Raw genomic sequence first — 18,298 nt, 5'->3', positions numbered from 1 at the left:
GCGCTCCGCCCGCTTGCTCTGCCCTACAACTTGACCCAGTCCCCCCTCGGGCACAGACCAGCCGTCCTGCTAGCCTGAAATACCCCCCCACCCCCGTCATGGGACAGCCAGTGTATCCTGCGTGGTCCCCAGGCACCCGAGCCGGCTTGGGACTATTTCCACCTACTTCTCACCATGCGTGGAAACGGGTTGTTGAGCGGAGGGGGCGACCGTGGCTTCTCTGCTCACCCCCAGCGCACGCTCTGCGCCTTTGTCGCCAGGCCCGCTCAGATACCACCCCCACCCACCCCCCCACTGCCCAGCACTGGGCCACTTGGACCACTTGGCCCACGGTGGGCCACGCAGACACTGGCCCAGACCCTGCTGGGTGCAGATCCCTGCAGAAGATTCTCATTTCACAGCAATCCCATTCCAAGGATCTTCAGAGAAGCCTGAATCATGGAGGCAAAAGGGCCTAGGGGTCAAGGATGAGCCACCAAGAACAAGAGACAGGCTCCTGCTTTGCCTAGGACCAGCTGAACTCCTAAACACTGGGTTTGACAAGGAGCGAAAAAAGGCTGGGGCCTGCCACCTGGACTTCCAAGCTATACAGCACTTTCAAGGGAGCAGTAAGCGTTTCCCCAGGCACAGGTGGCTGTAGCCCACTGCACCCGGCCTCCCTCCAGAAACAGATGACTCAATACCATAATCAAGAGATATGAATGCTCTTCATGCTGCTTCTCTGTACATTTCATTTTCTCCTATGAAGTGATACATACACATTCATATGTGTATGGATATATGTCTATATACTAATTCCTTTTGGTGATTAGAAAAAAATAAATATCACACACACACACACACACACACACACCCTTAAGCCAGGCCTTGATAGTCACAACTATAATCCTAGCTACTCAAAAAGCTGAGATCTGAGGACTGCAGTTTGATGCCAGCCCAGGCATTAGAGTCCAGGAAGTTCTTATCTCCAATTAACCAGCAAAAAGCCAGAAATGGAGCTGTGGTTCAAGTGGCAGAGTGGCAGCCTTGAGCAAAAAGGCCAAGCAGAAACACACACATACACAGGCACGCACACACACACACGCACGCACACACGCACACACACACACACACACAGGCACGCACACACACACACACGCACGCACACACGCACACGCACACACACACACACACAATCCACCTAGCTAAATGCTAAAACATATGTCTTTTGGTCCACCTCCTAGAGCTCCCACCCTCAGCTCCTCGGTCTGCAGCCAGAGCCTCTGGATTGGCCAGGCTGGCCTTTGGGCGTTGTTTGTGCTGCTGCTTGTTGAAGAATCTGAGAAAATGACTTTTCCGTGGTTGTTTTTCTTGTGACCTTTTCAGTCTCAGCGAGGCAGGCAGGTTGCATCTCCTTTTCTGTCTTCAGTTCTCCCCTTCTATCCCTTTTGTGTTCTGTAGGGAGAGAGACACTCAGCTATTTCTAGTCATAAGGGTGTTTGGGGTTTTTTATAAATACATTTGTAAATCTTCACTTAGTGAAACGTTCACTCCGCCTTTGTCTTTGTGTCCTTAATGGTAGCCATAAATTACTGCTTTCTTTTCTTGCTGCTGCATCAGGCTTCATTGCTTTTGAAATGATCAAAGTTATTTCTTTTAAAATCCAACTAGAAACTGCCCATTGTGTGGCACAGAGCTCTTTAGCTCCAGTCAAAGCATATAAATACATAAAGCTGCCCATTAAACTCTAGGGAGCCTCCTCTAGCCCTCTTGTGCCTGGTAAAGAAAGAAGACCATGCTGTTCTTTCTCCTGTTTCTCCAAGTTTGTGTAGCAGCAGGAATACAAATTCAGAATGATAAGGCCTGGTGCTTTTTGCCTTAGAGGGTCATGTTTCCCTGAAAAGTTCACCACTGGCACAGATCTCAAAAAATGTTCTGAATCCTATTTTGTTTGCCCTGACTTCCATACAAGCATGCTTTCCTCTGGTTGGCTCCCAGACTCCTGGGCAACTTTGCTGACACTTGAAATTAAAGTCAATATGTTTTACAACTGGGAATTTCCATAGGGGAAAGAAAGGCCCCAAGGGAAATAGTGTTCCACGGTCACTGCTTTCAGTGTCAAGAGGGACCTGGTTGGCCCTGCCTAGCTGCTGTCTGCCCTCTAGTCCAACTGTGGTCCCCCAAAACTTCACAGGCCACAGGCAAAGATGGGACTGTGGCTGAATTGCCCCCTACCACCCCTAGGCTGTGAGGCCGGTAAAGCAGATCTGAAGGAGCAGGCTCACCACACTTTGTGAGCTTCTGCCAACTATGAAAAAAGACTGGAAGTGTCCTGTAACTAGATTAAACTTGGCATTCACCAGGGCCCTTTCACTGCTCATCTTTCTAACTCCTGAGCAGCTTCTGACGGGTTGGTTACTTGCTCCCTAAGAAAGTTCTACTTACAGGGTACACAGACTCTTACTTTTCTTCCTACCCTCTCCATCGTCTTTTGGGGATTCTCTATGTCTTTTTCCTGGGAGGAAAATTCTTTCTCTTGATTCCATAACATGAATCTCTAGACTGGAATATTGCTTAGCTTCAGCCCTAGGCAACCTATCTACTGGATGCTACCTCAGTTTCCCATGAGTCCTTCCAATTAAGACATGCTCAGAACAGAGCTCATTAACTTCCTCAAAGCTGCTCTTTCTCAAGTGCAATTTGAAAGCCCTGGCAGTCACACTGGTCTCCATTCTCTTCTTTCCCATAGCATCTAAATAAGTTTATCACTTCTACCTTCTTAAATCTCCCGGACCATCCTCTTGCTTCCGTGTCTGATGCGTGAGCGCAGGGCCTGGTTGCTGCTCCTGCCTACAGCCTCAGGACAGGACAACTAATCCAGGGGTCCTCCAGCTCCTTTGGTACAATCACTCTGAAGAATATTGAGTAGCAGATTGACTAGATCTAGTGAGAGTGGACCGTGCCTGCCCACTTCTACATCTATAGATGAGCAAGAAAAAAGAATGCATCTGGTCACCAAAAGACATATACAAGAAGGTGTCCAACAGCTGAATTTTTACTAGCACAAAGCCAGAAATAAATCAAATACCTACCAACTAGAGAATGAATGAATCATGAACTATTTATTCACTGGAAAAATAGGACGTAATAACAGAAAGCGATAACAGAGGCATCTCATGACCATCAGGTAAAATAGAAGCAGCCAGGGGGCTGTAATTCCACTGTGTGTAATTCCACTTTTAACAACAGGCAGAGCTAAAGATAGAGTCAGAATGGTGGTTCTCTCTGGGGATGGGTATTCTAAAATGAAGTATATAAGAACATTCAAGAATACTGGATGGTTTATATCTCTATCTTTCTTTTTTTTTTTTGCCAGTCGTGGGGCCCGAACTCTGGGCCTGAGCACTGTCCCTCAGCTCTTCAGCTCAAGGCTAGTGCTCTACCACTTGAGCCACAGCGCCACTTCCAGCTTTTTTCTGCTTATGTGGTGCTGAGGAATCAAACCCAGGGCCTCATGCATGCAAGGCAAGCACTCTACCACTGAGCCACCTTCCCAGCCCTATATCTCTATCTTTCTAGCAATTTTTTGGTTTAGACATATCTAAATATTTATTGGACTATTGTTTTAAGTTTAATGCCCTTTATGGTATGTATGATTTTCCTAAAAAATTTGAAGTAAAAATAACCTACCTAAAGACTAGTAAAATAATACCATTCTGCTTATCCAGCCTTCTTTCCTGCCACTCATTTACCCAGGTTATGCTTCAGTGATATCAAATCTGGTCCTAGCCCTGCACTGGTGGCTCACACCTATAATCCTAACTACTCAGGATGTAAGGATCAAGGTTTGAGGCCAGCCTGGGCAGGAAAGTCCAAGAGATTCTAATCCCCAATTAAATGGCAAGAAGCCAGAAGTAGAAGTGTGGTTCAAATGGTAGAGACCCAGGCTTGAGCAGAAACATTTTAGGATAGCTCAAGGCCCAGTTTAAAAGAATATTGTGGGGCTGGGAAGGTGGCTCAGTGGTAGAATGCTTGCCTTGCATGCATGAGGCCCTGGGTTCGATTCCTCAGCACCACATAAGCAGAAAAAGCCAGAAATAGCTCTGTGGCTCAAGTAGTATAGACCACTAGTCTTGAGCTGAAGAGCTGAGGGACAGCACCCAGGCCCAGAGTTCAGGTCCCTGGACCGACAAAAGAAAGAAAGAGAGAAAGAGAGAGAAAAAGAGAGAGAGAGAGAAAGAAAGAAAGGAAGGAAGGAAGGAAGAAAGAAAGAAAGAATATTGTCAACTGGCACTGGTGGCTCATGCCTGTAATCCTAGCTATTCAGGAGGCTGAGTTCAGGAGGCTGAGATCTGAGGGTCACAGTTCGAAGCCAGCCCACTCAGGAAAGTCCATGAGACTCTTATCCCCAATAAACTACATCAGAAAAAGCCAGAAGTGGTGCTGTGGTTCAATTGGTACAGTGCTAGACTTGAGCAAAAAAAGCTCAGAGACAGTACCTAGGCCCTGAGTTCAAGCCCCAGGACATACACACACACACATATATACACACAAGTAGATTGTCTTAGTAAATGGAGGCATAGCTCAGTTGGTAGAGCACTAGCCAATGAGCAAAAGTGGTAGGTACCAACGAGTTCAAGACCCGCCCCCCTCCAAGAAAAAAGAAAAAGAAAAGAATATTGTCCTAATGTTACATCTCAGAGTATAAGATTTATCATTTTCCCATAAAATAATTTTAATTCATCAAAGTTTATGCTTTGTTTTTTCTTTTGAACTCAGGTCCTCAGGCCTGCTCAGCTTGCACTCTTCTCCTTGTGACTTCCCTCCAGCCTGGCCTCTTGCTGGTTAATTGGAGATGGAGTCTCCTGATCCTCTTGCCTCAGCCTCTGAAGTGTTGCCACCACACTTGGCTTATTTATGTATTCATTCCTATAACTTCAGTTATGAGGAAAATTCATTTTAACATTGTCTTCCTTGATGATTTGTTAATGTGAGGCCTCACAGAAGAATCTTTTCTTCCATCTAACACAACAACTTTTATATTTGATTTCTATTTCCAAGTCTGCAGATGATTTGCTTTGCAATGCTATGGCAGTTTAAGCACCAATTTCTAAACTTTTCAAGGACTTCTTCACACTCCACACAATGCTTTACCACAGTGTCAAGGTGTTTGCTCTATGGTGTAAGAATTTGCTGACAGAGTTGACTGCGAGGTGCCAGCAGCTCCTGTTCTCAGTGTTAAGGCCAGAGAATGAATATTCGTTCAGACATCACAGGAGTGGGCAGACAAGCCAGCTTCCTACTGCGCATCTCCACATGGGCCCATGCAAAATCCCTTTCTTCTGTGGCCACTGCTGCCACCACAGTCTCAAACTGACAGCCAGAGCCCAGGGCCTGGCCCAGCTGCCAGGAGGCCCTGCTGAGCTGTGTATTCTCCGGGCGTGGCCATGTGCCCAGGCAGCAGGCCTGAGCCCATGTGTGACTGCACAGTCATTCAGAGTGTTTCCACGACTCACACCCATACACTGCCATCCCAGGAGATTTCATTTTTAAGACCTAAGTTTGTCTGGGTGAGGTGGCACATACCTCTGAGCCTCGCACTGGAGAGGCTGTGACTGTTGCAAATAAACCACACACACACACACACACACACACACACACACACACACACACACACAAAACCCTCAGGTTTGAAGATGACAGTTGACCTGAAAACATAACCGTATCTGCCTGAAGACACAGAATGTACCCAGTGAAGTCATGAGTACAACAGTCAACTAAGCAAAAAATGGAGGTATAAAAATGTAAAGAGAGGAAATACTGCATCCAAATTAACTTAAAAAAAAACTACTATAAGCAAGAAGAAAACACAAATAATAGGTAGCAAAATCATTATAATCAAGACATTTGAGGGGGAGAAAATATACTAGCAGCAAAAATAATATTAAAGCCGGGCACCAGTTGCACATGCCTGTAACCCTAGCTACTGAGGAGGCTGATATCTGAGGATCACAGTTCAAAGCCAGCCTGGGCAAGGAAAGTCCATGAAATTCTTATCTCCAATAAACCACTAGAAAATTGAAAGTGGCACTGAGGTTCAAGTGGTAGAGCGCTCGCCTTGAGCTGAAGAGTTCAGGGACAGCATCCGGGCCCAGAGGTCAAGCCCCATGACAGCCCCACCCCCCAAAAAACAAAAATAATATTAAATATCAGGCATTAAACTTAGCAAGTAATACTCAAGACCTATGTGAAAAAATTCTAAAACATTATACAATGCAATCCAAAAAGAAACTTGGACAAGTGAAAATCCAACATGTTCCTGGATAGGAATACTCAGTATTAGAAAGGTATGGGGTTTCCATAACTATATAAAAAATTAATGTGAGTTGAGAGCCAGTAATTCATGCCTGTAACCCTAGCTACTCAGGAGGCTGAGATCTAACAATTGTGGTTCAAAGCCAGCCCCGGCAGGAAAGTCCATGAGACTCTTATCTCCAATTGACCACTAAAAGGCTGGAAGTGGAACTGTGGCTCAAGTGGTGGAGTACTAGCCTTGAACACAAAAGCTCAGGGACAATCCAAGGTGATTCCCTCTCCAGGGGGCCAGCTAGTGCCTCTCAGGAAAGTAGCAACTTGAAAGAAAATCTGGCATGCCTAAACATTCTGGGGAACAAGGAATGCATGTTTCCTTTGCCTTCCTTAGGCTGCCTACATGTAAAAAAAAAAAGCTTAGGGACAGTGTCCAGGTCCAGGACAGACAGACAGACAGACACACACACACACACACACACACACACATACACACATATACACACACACAAATTAATGAGATCCAATAACTACACAAACAAGCTTTCAGTTGGGAAATTGATTCTAAAGTTCAGAGAGAAAAAGAAAACAAGACATATTGGTAAAAAATGTGAAAAGGCGGGATGATGTCAGGAGAACTAGGTCAACACTTCTAGATGTTAGGGGAGCTTTTGAAGCCTTGGTGAAGAGAACAGCGCAGTGCTGGCATGTAGAGACAGGTCAGCAAATGGGGGAGGACATCATAACCAGAAATAGTCTCAAAATCATACAGGGATGCAACACAACAAGGCTGACTTCTCCAGTCACTGAGAAAATATGAACAAGCAAATAAATGGTTTGGGGACAAAAAAATGCAGTTGAGTCCATTCCTTAGGCCTCACTAGATTCACTTGAAATGGGGAAAAAAACTCAAAAATAACTAAAAAAGAAAAAGTAGCAGTAGGAATACCTTTCATGCTGTGGTGGGGAAATTTCCTATCACCAAAACCCAAAAGCCATTAAACATCAGTAAATTCAAGTAGTCAAAACAAATTTTAATACTCTGTTTAAAAAATACCATATGTAAAGGCAAACAGGAAAAATACTTTTTTTTTTTTGGTGCCAGTCTGGTGGCTTGAACTCAAGGCCTTAGCACTGTCCCTGAGTTGTCTTTTGTTCCTTGTTTTGTTTTGTTTTTCCCTCAAGGATAATGCTCTACCACTTAAGCCATAACTTCACTTCTTTTTCTTTTATTTTTTGAGTAGTTTATTGGAGATAAGAGTCTCACAGACTTTCCTACCTGGCTGGCTTCGAACCATAATTTTCAAATCTCAGCTTCCTAAGTAAATTCTTTCATATTTAATCACACTCAAAGGAGTAATATCCCTCTATGTAGAAAGAGCCACTAAAAGCCAATAAATGCAGTCAAGTTGCTTAATAGAAAATATGTAAAAGACATGAGTAGAGAAAAAATATAAATTGTAAACATATGGAAATGTTCTTAACTTCATTCAAAATGAAAACTGCAAAATAAGCATGGAGATAGAGGGGCTGGGAATGGTAGTGGTAGAGTGCTTGCTTAGCATGCATGAAGCCCTGGGTTAGACTCCTCAGTTCCACATAAACAGAAAAAGCCAGAAGTGGTGCTGTGGCTCAAGTGGAAGAGTGCTAGCCTTGAGTAAAAGAAGCTCAGGGACAGTGCCCAGGCCTTGAGTTCAAGCCCACGGCTGGCAAAACAACAACAACAACCTCCCCCCCCCACACACACACAAATCTTGGAGATAGAAATATTCATAGGTTTATTAACAAAAATCCAAAAATTGGGGATATAGTCTCATAACAAAACAGGTAACACAGTCATTTCAAACATTTATGGTGGGAGAGTATATTGGCATTAAGTTCTACAAAGGCAAATTTTAAATTTTCTATTTAAACTGTAAATATGATTTCACCTAATATTACATCTTTTTAAAAATTGACAAATAATTATAACTATAACTATATATATAGGGTTCAGGGTGGTATTTCAATAATGATATATAATGTAGCTGATCAAATCAGGGAACTAGCAAATCCATTACCTATTCTTCTTATTGGGAACATTCAGAATTGACAGTTTATCCTACACACAAACTTTTTTTTTTTTTTGCCTGTCCTGGGCTTTGAACTTAAGGCCTGGGCACTGTCCCTGAGTGCTTTTGCTCAACACCAGCACTCTACTACTTGAGCCACAGTGCTACTTCTGGCTTTTTTTTTGTTTGTGTGGTACTGAGAAATCAAACCCAGAGCTTCATGCATGTTAGCCAAGCACTCTACCACTAAGCCACATTCCCAGCCCCACACAGACTTTCATAGGGAAAATGTTGCCTATATAAAGCTGTTCTCACAGCATTGTTTGCAATAGTAAAGGTTAGAAACAACTCACTGGATGCTGATGGCTCACACCTGTAATCCTAGCTACTTAGCTTACTGGGGTCTGAGGATCACATTCAAAGCCAGCCTAGTCAAGAAGGTCTAAGGGACTTTTTTTTTTTTCTGCCTATAAACTTTTTTTTTTTTTTTGGTCGGTCATGGGGTTTGAACTCTGGGCCTGGGCACTGTCCCCGAGCTCTTCAGCTCAAGGCAAGCGCGCTACCACTTTAGCCATAGTGCCACTTCCGGTTTTCTATTGGTTTATTGGAAGTAAGAGTTTCATAGACTTTTCTTCCTGGGCTGGCTTTGAACCGAGATCTTCAGATCTCAGCCTTCTGAGTAGCTAGGATTGCAGGCGGGAGCCACCAGCACCCGGCTCTATGAGACTTTTATCTGCAATTAACCACCAGAAAACCCAAAGTTCAGCTATGGCTCAATGTGGTAGAGTGCTAGCCTTGAGCAGAAAAGCTCAGTGCAGCTCCAAGGCACTGAATTCAAGCCCCATGACACCACCACCACCACCAACAACAAGATTAGGAACAACCCAAAAAGCCATTAATAAAGGACTATAAATATAAAGTACATGATATTCACAAAATAGAATATTATGCAACTGTAAAAAATAAACGGAACTAGGCACCTGTGGCTTACATCTGTAATCCTAGTTATTCAGGAAGCTGAGCTCTGAGGATCGTGGATGAAAGCCAGCCCAGGGAGGAAAGTTCATGAGTCTATTATTTCCAATTAACCACCAAAAAGCCAGAAACGGAGCTGGAGCTCAAGTGGTAGAGTGCTAGTTTTGAGCAAAAAAGCTCAGGGACAGTACCAAGGCCCCTGAGTTCAAGCCCCAGGCTTAACATGCACATTTTGCTGCCTTTTATGTAAACAAGGAAGAAAAACAAGAATCCGTATTTGTGTTTGCTTGTATATACTCAAAGCGTCTCTAGAAAGATCTACAGGAAATGAAGAAGGTGTTACCAGTGAAGGGTGACCCCCTGGCAAACGGTGACCAAGGACAGGAAGGATTCAGTGGTTATCTCTGTACTTCTTAGCTATTGACACTGTTGATATATTGTCATAAAAGGAGGAGGAGAACTGGAGTGGAGGTGATTTTCATGATCATCAAACTAACTGAAAATTGAATGAGGTCCAGATCCCAACCAATCTTGAGAATCATGAAATTCTTTGCATAGGGCCTTTCTTTCTTCTCTTTCTTTCCTTCCTTCCTTCCATCCTTCCTACCTTTTCTTTTTTTTCTTACTTCCTTCCTTTCCTTTCTCTCTTCATCTCTTTGTCTCTGTGTTTCTGTTTGTGTCTATGTCCCTCTCTGTCTCTCTGTCTCTGTCTCTCTGTCTCTCCCTTCCTCCCTCCAATAGGACTTTTTTTTTTTTGGTCCAGTCATCGGGCCTGAACTCTGGGCCTGGGCGTTGTCCCTCAGCTTTTCAGATCAAGGCTAGCTCTCTACCACTTGAGCCACAGCGCCACTTCCGGCTTTTTTCTTTTTGCTTATGTAGTGCTGAGGAATCAAACCCAGGGCCTCATGCATGCAAGGCAAGCACTCTACCACTGAGCCACCTTCCCAGCCCCATTAGAACTTTTTAATGTAAGATTTTCTCACAGTTCATTTTTAGCCACAGAGTGCATTGTTGACTTTCTTCTGGTGCCTTACGATTAATAACTCCATCATGATGAATTATTGTCCTGGACCAAGTTAAGCTAAACAGACAACAGATAACATCTTTTAAATTCTTGTGGAAACATTGGTATCTTGCCTGCAGCCTATGGGAAGACAATAAGGAATCAAAATATACACACATATACATATACATGCATGCACAACACTTTGGTCAGTGTGATTTTATGTGATAAAAATCATCATATAAGATTACTGATAATAGAAATGTTGTAATCCTTTTAAATGAGCTCATAGAGCCAATTAGTAAGATAACAAGGTAAGATGTGACCTGTGATTCCTTGCAATTATTTGTTATCTATTTTGCAATTTTATTGCCAGTAACTGACAATGCCCTTTCACTTAATAATAGGTCAGCACAAAGCCAGCTTGTCAACTATTTATCTTTGAAATAGTTCATGCCAGTGTTCAAAGGAAAGGAAAAATGTAATTCATAAATCTCATATGAAAAACTGGGCAGCAGGTGTGATGGAAGAATCAGGGACTTTACAATTACAGAAACACGTTTGTGGAGAAAGTGGCCCCTGCTTCTATCTTGCCACCCTGATACAAAGGGTGTATGTGTGTGAGAGATAGAGAGAGACAGAGACAGAGATTCTACAGTGAATATGCATTACATTTATAATTAGTGTCTGGCACTGGTAGTTCACTTCTATAATTCTAGCTACGCAGGAGGCTGAGATCCAAGGGTCATGGGTCAAAGCCAGCCCAGTCTGGAAAATCCATAAGGCTCTTATCTCCAATTAACCACTAAAAGGTGAAAGTGGAGATGTGGCTCAAGTGAAAAAGTGCCAGCCTTGAGCATGCAAGTGCCTGAGTTCAAGCCCGAGTACCAGCACCCTGCCCCTGAAAAAAAAAAAAAAGAGAGAGAGAGATGGAGACATGTAAACAAGTATAGGCTGAGTATTCAAGCAGATCTGATTTGTTAACACACATTCTGTCATGTATTCTCTGGAACATCTTAGGCAGATTGTTTTCATCTTTCTGAATCTGTCTCCCATTTTGTATACAGGGTAATCATGTCTCCTTTGCAGGGTTGCAGTGAGTCAGGGTTGAGGTGGTGTTTGAGGTACTGTGTCAGGCTCTGACACACAGTAAGCACACAGCCAGAGGAATTTCCATCCCCCTCCTGGAAATTCATCTCCTGGAAGATGAGACTCACGGAAGACCAGCCTAGCTGGGGGTCATGGTTCCTCACTTCCTTCATTGGGTTGTTCTCTGAATGAACCAAAGAACAGACATTTGCCCCTGCTTGTTGGAACCTGATTATTAATCTGAAACCATGACATGATTATAATTAGGAATTGTTGGAGATAGCCCTATCCAGATCCTAGAAGGGTGTCTCCCTTATTGTACTAGGGAGGTCTCAGTGTAGGAAACCAAAATGGCTCTAGATATTTAATGCAGAGAAGCATAGACTAGAACAGAGAATTTGAAAAATAATAGGAAGAACTGAGGGGTGCATTGTAGGCTGGGCTTTCAGGAAGGATTCTCAGAATATACCCAATCTGGACCCAACAGGGAAGCCCTACCCTTACAGCAGCCAGAGCTTCAAAGACACATTGAAAAGCTGAATTCACACACATAACTTGAATCACACCTGTTAGTCATGTAACCTTGGTCATGTTACTCAACCCCTCAAGCATCAAGACAAAGAAGCAGTCATCCAAGCAACTGTTTCTCTGTACCTCTTAGTTGATTAATTGATTCATCTCTAGAATCTTCCTAATACATAAAGACAAACAAAGCCAAAAGCAGTCCGAAAATAGCCTGTGTCTAGCTGTGACCTTTCAACCCTCACAGGAGTACTAGAAAACAAGTCACCTTCATAACCCAAGATGCAAGGGAGTCTAGAAATGTGTTATAGCGCCGGGTGCTGGTGGCTCACGCCTGTAATCCTAGCTACTCAGGAGGCTGAGATCTGAGGATCACGGTTCAAAGCCAGCCCGGGCAGGAAAGACCGTGAGACTCCTATCTCCAATAACCACCAGAAAAACCAGAAGTGGCGCTGTAGCTCAAGTGGTAGAGCACTCGCCTTGAGCTGAAGAGCTGAGGGACAGCGCCCAGGCCCAGAGTTCAAGCCCCACGACCGACAAAAAAAAAAAAAGAAATGTGTTATAGCTCATCAAGCTCTGCAAGGCAGAAAGGCATTAAGAACTTGGAAGTCAGTGCTAAGTACCACCTAAACTACTCTATCACAGAAAACTATTTGAAACGTTGGCCAATACCTGTTTGTGTTATAAGAACCCAAAGACTAGACAAGACTTTAAGCTCATTGTACTCATTATGGTTTCCACATAGAATGCTACACAGACCCTAGAAATGATGCCAAAGGTGAAGTTGTACTGAAATGGAAAGATGCTTGTGATATCATCAAACTAGAAAAAACCAGACTAGGGCTGGGAAGGTGGCTCAGTGGTAGAGCTCTTGCCTTGCATGCATGAGGGCCTTGCATGCATGAGGCCCTGGGTTCGATTCCTCAGCACCACATAAGCAGAAAAAATTTTAAAAAGCCGAAAAAACCAGACTAGTAGGTGATGTGCACCTTAAATCCCACTTTCAAAATTAGACATAGAAATGATATGTGCACATAGAATAGAAAGGCTGAAAGGTACACACCAAAGTGTTTGGAGTTCCTCTGTCTTAGTGGGCACAAAGGGATATTGCCCCTTCCTGTTTGTAACTCATTTGTCTGACATCTATGCATCCCCCAAAGCTTTCCCTGTTGCAGATTCATCCTTTCTGTGACATTTAAACAAAAATGGCTCATGTCTTCACTCCATATAGTAAGCGCATTCCAAGGTCCTCCCCCAACGCTGCTGACTTCCAGGCTAGAGCTCATGTTCACTCCTATTTCCTCTTCCTGCAGCTCTTGATTTTCCCTGGCATCCTGTTCTCTGCAGCTGTTCTCTTCTCTCTGTCCCCAGTTAACCCAAACCGGGAACCCTGCCCCCTTTCCTTGATTCCTTCCAAGGAACAGCCTTCACCAGGTGCTGCCGAGGGGTCCCTACCTTCATGGCCTTTCCTCTTGGAAGATTCTCACTGGACAATCTTCTCTCTACCAGGCTTCTCATGAGGGAGGGAAAGAGCGGATGTCCTCACTTCTACTACCGGCACCTACCTGGAGTCCTCGCCTGCCACTTAGCTACCAAGTTGTTCATGTTTTCCATTTTCTTCTGTATAGAATGATGCCTCCCTCTGGAACCTGCATTTTGTGGCAGGAAAATCTTGACTTTTCATATTTACAAGATTACCAAGCAATCGTTTATCTCCTCCAACTTGAACAAGCAGCTGGAGTCGGTCTACTTGTTTCCTTCCCAGTATGTGTTAATGACTGTACACTTTCTTTTTTTTTCTTTTCTTTGTTTTGTCGTGGGGCTTGAACTCTGGGCTTGGGCGCTGTCCTTGTGCTTTTCAGCTCAAGGTGAGCGCTCTACCGCTTGAGCCACAGCACCACTTCCGGTTTTCTAGCGGTTTATTGGAGATAAGAATCTCACGAACTTTCCTGCCCGGGCTGGCTTTGAACCACGATCCTCAGATCTCAGCCTCCTGAGTAGCTAGGATTATAGACATGAGCTACCAGCGCCTGGTTTGACTGTACACTTTCTATGGTGACTATGCACTGCTTTGTGATTGAGTCATCTTAAGTAAAAGAAAGGAGCCATGGGGCTTGGGATAAAGCATGGTGGTAGAACATTTGTCTAGTGTGCATAAAGTTCTGGGTTCAATCCCTGGCAATGTTAAAGGGGAAAAAAAGGTGAAAGAAAAGGCACCATGGAGGCCAGTCATAGATTAAGTAGCCTCCTTTCTATTTCCGTTTTTTAGTTTGTTTTATGATTTTATATGAGTAATTGGCCTTGAACTCAGGGCTTCAGGCTCCCACTTGGTATTTTTTGCTCAAGGCTGATGCTCTATCACTTGAGTCACAGCTCCAGTTTTTGCTGGTTACTTGAAGATAAGAGTCTCATAGACTTTTCTGCTTTGGGCTGGCTCAATCCTCAGATCTCAGCCTCCTGAGTAGCTAGGGTTACAGGTGTGAGCCATCAGCTAGCATTGTTCATTTCAGTCTGCATCCTCACTAGCAAAGTGCCATCCCAGAACTTGTGTACAACACCTACTTGATTGATTAAAATGTTAGAGAGAAGAAAGAAACCAGCTACAAAACCACAGGACCCTAACTGCCCCAATACCCTTGTCAGTTTAGTCATGGATAGACAGAGGGGATTCTAGGATCAAATGTGCAAACACTAGCCTTCATCCTCTCAAAAGTACGAACCTAAAACAAAAAAGTGCAGGCCTATGACTTCCCAAGCCACTGTGCAGTCAGCAAACCATATGGGGAGGAGCTACAAGGAAAAGCCTTCCATTTCAAACCACCTAGTAGCCTTATCCCAACTGCTCAGCTCACTCCTTGAGGTGTACTGTCTCCTCTGCTTAAGCAGTCAGGTCTTTTCTCCTGAACTGCCTGTTCCACAAGTCTCTCCAGGAGCATACTGTCACTTCTAATAAAAGCCTCTTTCTTTTCACAATAAAAGTTTCCTTTTCTGCTGTACTTTCCTTTGCTTCTGCCTTATTGGAATGATGCTCTAATTTTAGACACTGTTGTCCAAGAACCAGTGAGCATCTGGGACACCACTGGTAACAGTCCTTTCTTAGAAAACTGCTTTCTTTCCCTAGATGTGGTCATCAGTTCAAACTAGGTTTTTAAAGACCTATCTTTCAGAGACATGTAAGAACAAGACATGTGAAAGAAGAAATTTCTGGGTCTAAATCATCCCATGTTGCAAAGGGAATGGCTACATTGTTAGAAAAGGAGAAAGAATTTGTCTAGACAACAATGCTCCATAGGAAATGTACTCATTCCTTACTCATGTAACTGTAACCCCTCTGTACAGTATCTTTACTATAAAAAATATAAAAATTTTTAAAAAAGAATTTGTCTAGACAAAAAGACCCATAACTTATACCTCTAAGTGAAATCCCTTCCCTTCTAAGAGCGATTCTAAGAGTCTGACTTGTTCTTCGGGAGATGTCTTCACAGACAGAGGAAACAATCCCACCTGACTTGGGTCACCCACTTGTCTTTTGTTATCGATATCTGTGTGCCACCCAAATTTGTATGTTGAAGCTCTGCCCCGTCATGTGGTGGTGAGGAGGTAGGGTCTTTGGGAATTAATCCACATTAGATCAAGCCACGAGGGTGGAGTCTTCATAAATGGATTAGAGTTTCAAGAGAGCTTTGATTCTCCCTTTCCTTCAGATGAGAAGGTGGCCAAAAGAGAAGGAAGTGGGACCTCACCAGACACCAAATCAGCTTGCTCTTAACACTTCTCAGCCTCCTGAACTATAGTAATAAGTATTGGTTTTTAAACTACCCAGTTTGGCAGCCTTGGAAAAAGAAACACATCTCTATGCCTAGGACTTACAGTGTGTGCTTAAACAAAGGAAAACAGCCTATGGCTGTAGTTCAAAGGCACCCAAGTGTTGTGCAAAGAGGTTTCATTATGACATATAAACAATGTATCCAATCAACATCAGCTCTTCTAAGACTCTTATCTCACTCTCCCTTCTTTAAACATTTTGGGGGGGGTCCGTCATGGGGCTTGAACCCAGGGCCTGGATGCTGTTCCTGAGTTTTTCTGCTCAAGGTTAACACTGTACCACTTTGAGCCAGAGTGCCTTTCCTTAAAACAATTTTATCAGGTTTCATCACTCTATATTTTCATACATGCAAATAAAGGGTCAATGATTTCTTGCTCTTCTAGTTGCCTGGCCATGAGATAGCCCTCTAACTGCAGCCCTGGGTATCCCCACTCTGTGACCATCTGAATCAAAGCTGGATGGGTGGTGAATGGTCTTCCATAGGCCATGTCTCCTAGGACCTGACAAGAAACACATCATGTTAGCCCAAGGACAGCTGGCTATCTGGCAATGGTTAGGGTCTGAGAGGACTGTAGAACCACAGCCAGGAGTTTAGGAAAAAAAGCTTTGGAGTAAGGATTAGACTACACACACAATCACAAAGCTGGTGGCTCCTGTCTCTTACGTGGTAATAGTCCTTGAGTCTGCAGATCAACAGGGCAGCAGCTAGGAAGAAAGCTGGGCTGAAATAGGAAAGAAGGAGACCAAGTAGGCATACCATGGCCTGTGCCTATTTCTGCCTGACCAGGACTAGTCACATGACCTGCCTAAATATGAAAAGTGATGGGAAATATATGTGAGGAAAAGGATGTTGAGTGAATGTAAGGGCCTCGGTCAGGAAATAGTGATGGTTACTATTACATGACAATGTAGCTGAGAGTCCTGATGATTCTCCCAAAGGCTTTCTTTCTGGTTTTGTTTTTCCCTCCCTCTTTAATTGTAAGGCATGTTTTGTTGCTTGAAAGATTTAAGAATGTTTCCACCACTCTGAACCTCCTTAAGCACAAGGCTGAGAACAGGACAGTCCCTGCAATTTCCCTCTGTAAGGTCAGGCAGATCCTAAACCCCATTCCTAAGGAATGTGCCTTTGAATGAGGATGTCCAACTCATCCTGATTTCTTTAGGATTTGCCACATTTTACCACAGACTGTCCTGCACCCTCGGCCTCCTTAGTCTCAGAGGAACATCCTACGTAAAAGGGTGATAAACCAAAGCTAGTTTGGAACTACAACAATGTGCATTTGTCAACTGCTGACTGCTTTTTTCAGTGCAGGGGATTGAAGCCAGGGCCTCACACATGCTAAGCATATGCTTTGTTACTAGCTACATCCCAGCCTCTGCCTTTGGAAATATGGTTTTATTGAGATATAAATAATATGCCATAGATTTTTGCCAGTTTAAAGCATAGAATTCAGTGGTCTTAGTATATTTACAGAGTTATGCAAACTATCACAACTTTTAGAACATTTTTACCACTCCAGAAGGAAACCTCAAATTCACATTTGTTACTCCTAATCTCCTTTCTGCCCCTGCTGATTTGCATGTTCTGGGACATTTCATACAAAGAGAATCAGACCATGATGGTCTTTTCAAACTCTTCCCTGTAGGACCATATATGAATATTTTAGCTCTTTAGTTGAATGCTGGATAACATCTCGTTGTATGGAGACAGCAATGTGCTAGTGCATTCCTCAGCTGGCTGCTCCCATGTTTTGATTATAATGAATAATACTGTGATCAGCTTGCATGTACAACCTTTTGTGTCAATATGTTCTTCTATTTCTCTTGGCTAACTAGGAGAGTTTCAGGGTCATTTACTCCTATGTTTAACCTTTTGAAGAACTGTTAGATTGGTTTGCAGTGCCGTCTGCATCAGTTTACATTTCTGCTATCAATGTATGAGGGTTCCTCCACAGCCTTGCCCACATTTACATCTCTGGGAGGGGAGGTGTGGGTGTGTTTGTGGTGCTGGGGACCAAACCCCAGACCTCATAATGCTCTACCACTGAAAGACACCCCAGTTCTAAGTATTTTCTCTCTTCTCCCTCTCCCTTTCTCCTCTTTTCTATTCCCCTCCTCCTCTTTCCCCTCCACCCCCTTCCTCTTCTCTCCTCGTCCTCCCCTTCTCCCAGAGTCTTACTATGTTGCCTTCATCTTTCCAGTAATGGAATTACATGGTCCACCATGTCTAATCATTGTCTTTGGGATCATACACACTCTAGTACATATAAAATAATACAGATTGAGGACTGGGAGTGTGGCTTGGGGGTAGAGTGCTTGCCTAGCATGCATGAGACTCTGGGTTCAGGTCCTTGGTACCACATAAACAAAAAGATTCTTTAAAAAAAAAAAGCAATACAGATTGAGCACCACTAACCCAAAAATACAAAGTCCAAACTTCTTTTTTTAGGGGGAGGGGTCCAGTCGTGGGGCCTGAACTCTGGGCCTGGGCGCTGTCCCTCAGCTCTTCAGCTCAAGGCTAGCGCTCTACCACTTGAGCCACAG

General features: G+C 43.7%; 1 protein-coding gene across 1 annotated transcript in view; it reads right to left on the bottom strand.

Annotated features, from left to right (window-relative positions):
* The window catches only part of Scube2 (signal peptide, CUB domain, EGF-like 2), a 119,159-nt gene that overhangs the window by 95,762 nt on the left and 5,099 nt on the right, over positions 1–18,298 (bottom strand). Inside the window, exon 2 of the mRNA XM_013028678.1 lies at positions 16,101–16,254. Within this exon, the coding sequence (XP_012884132.1) occupies positions 16,101–16,254 (154 nt within the window). The remainder of the gene's footprint in view (positions 1–16,100; positions 16,255–18,298) is intronic.

This window comes from Dipodomys ordii, unplaced genomic scaffold (assembly GCF_000151885.1).
Source record: "Dipodomys ordii isolate 6190 unplaced genomic scaffold, Dord_2.0 Scaffold113, whole genome shotgun sequence".
Classification (NCBI taxonomy): domain Eukaryota; kingdom Metazoa; phylum Chordata; class Mammalia; order Rodentia; family Heteromyidae; genus Dipodomys; species Dipodomys ordii.
This window is presented reverse-complemented; position numbering and strand designations above follow the sequence as displayed.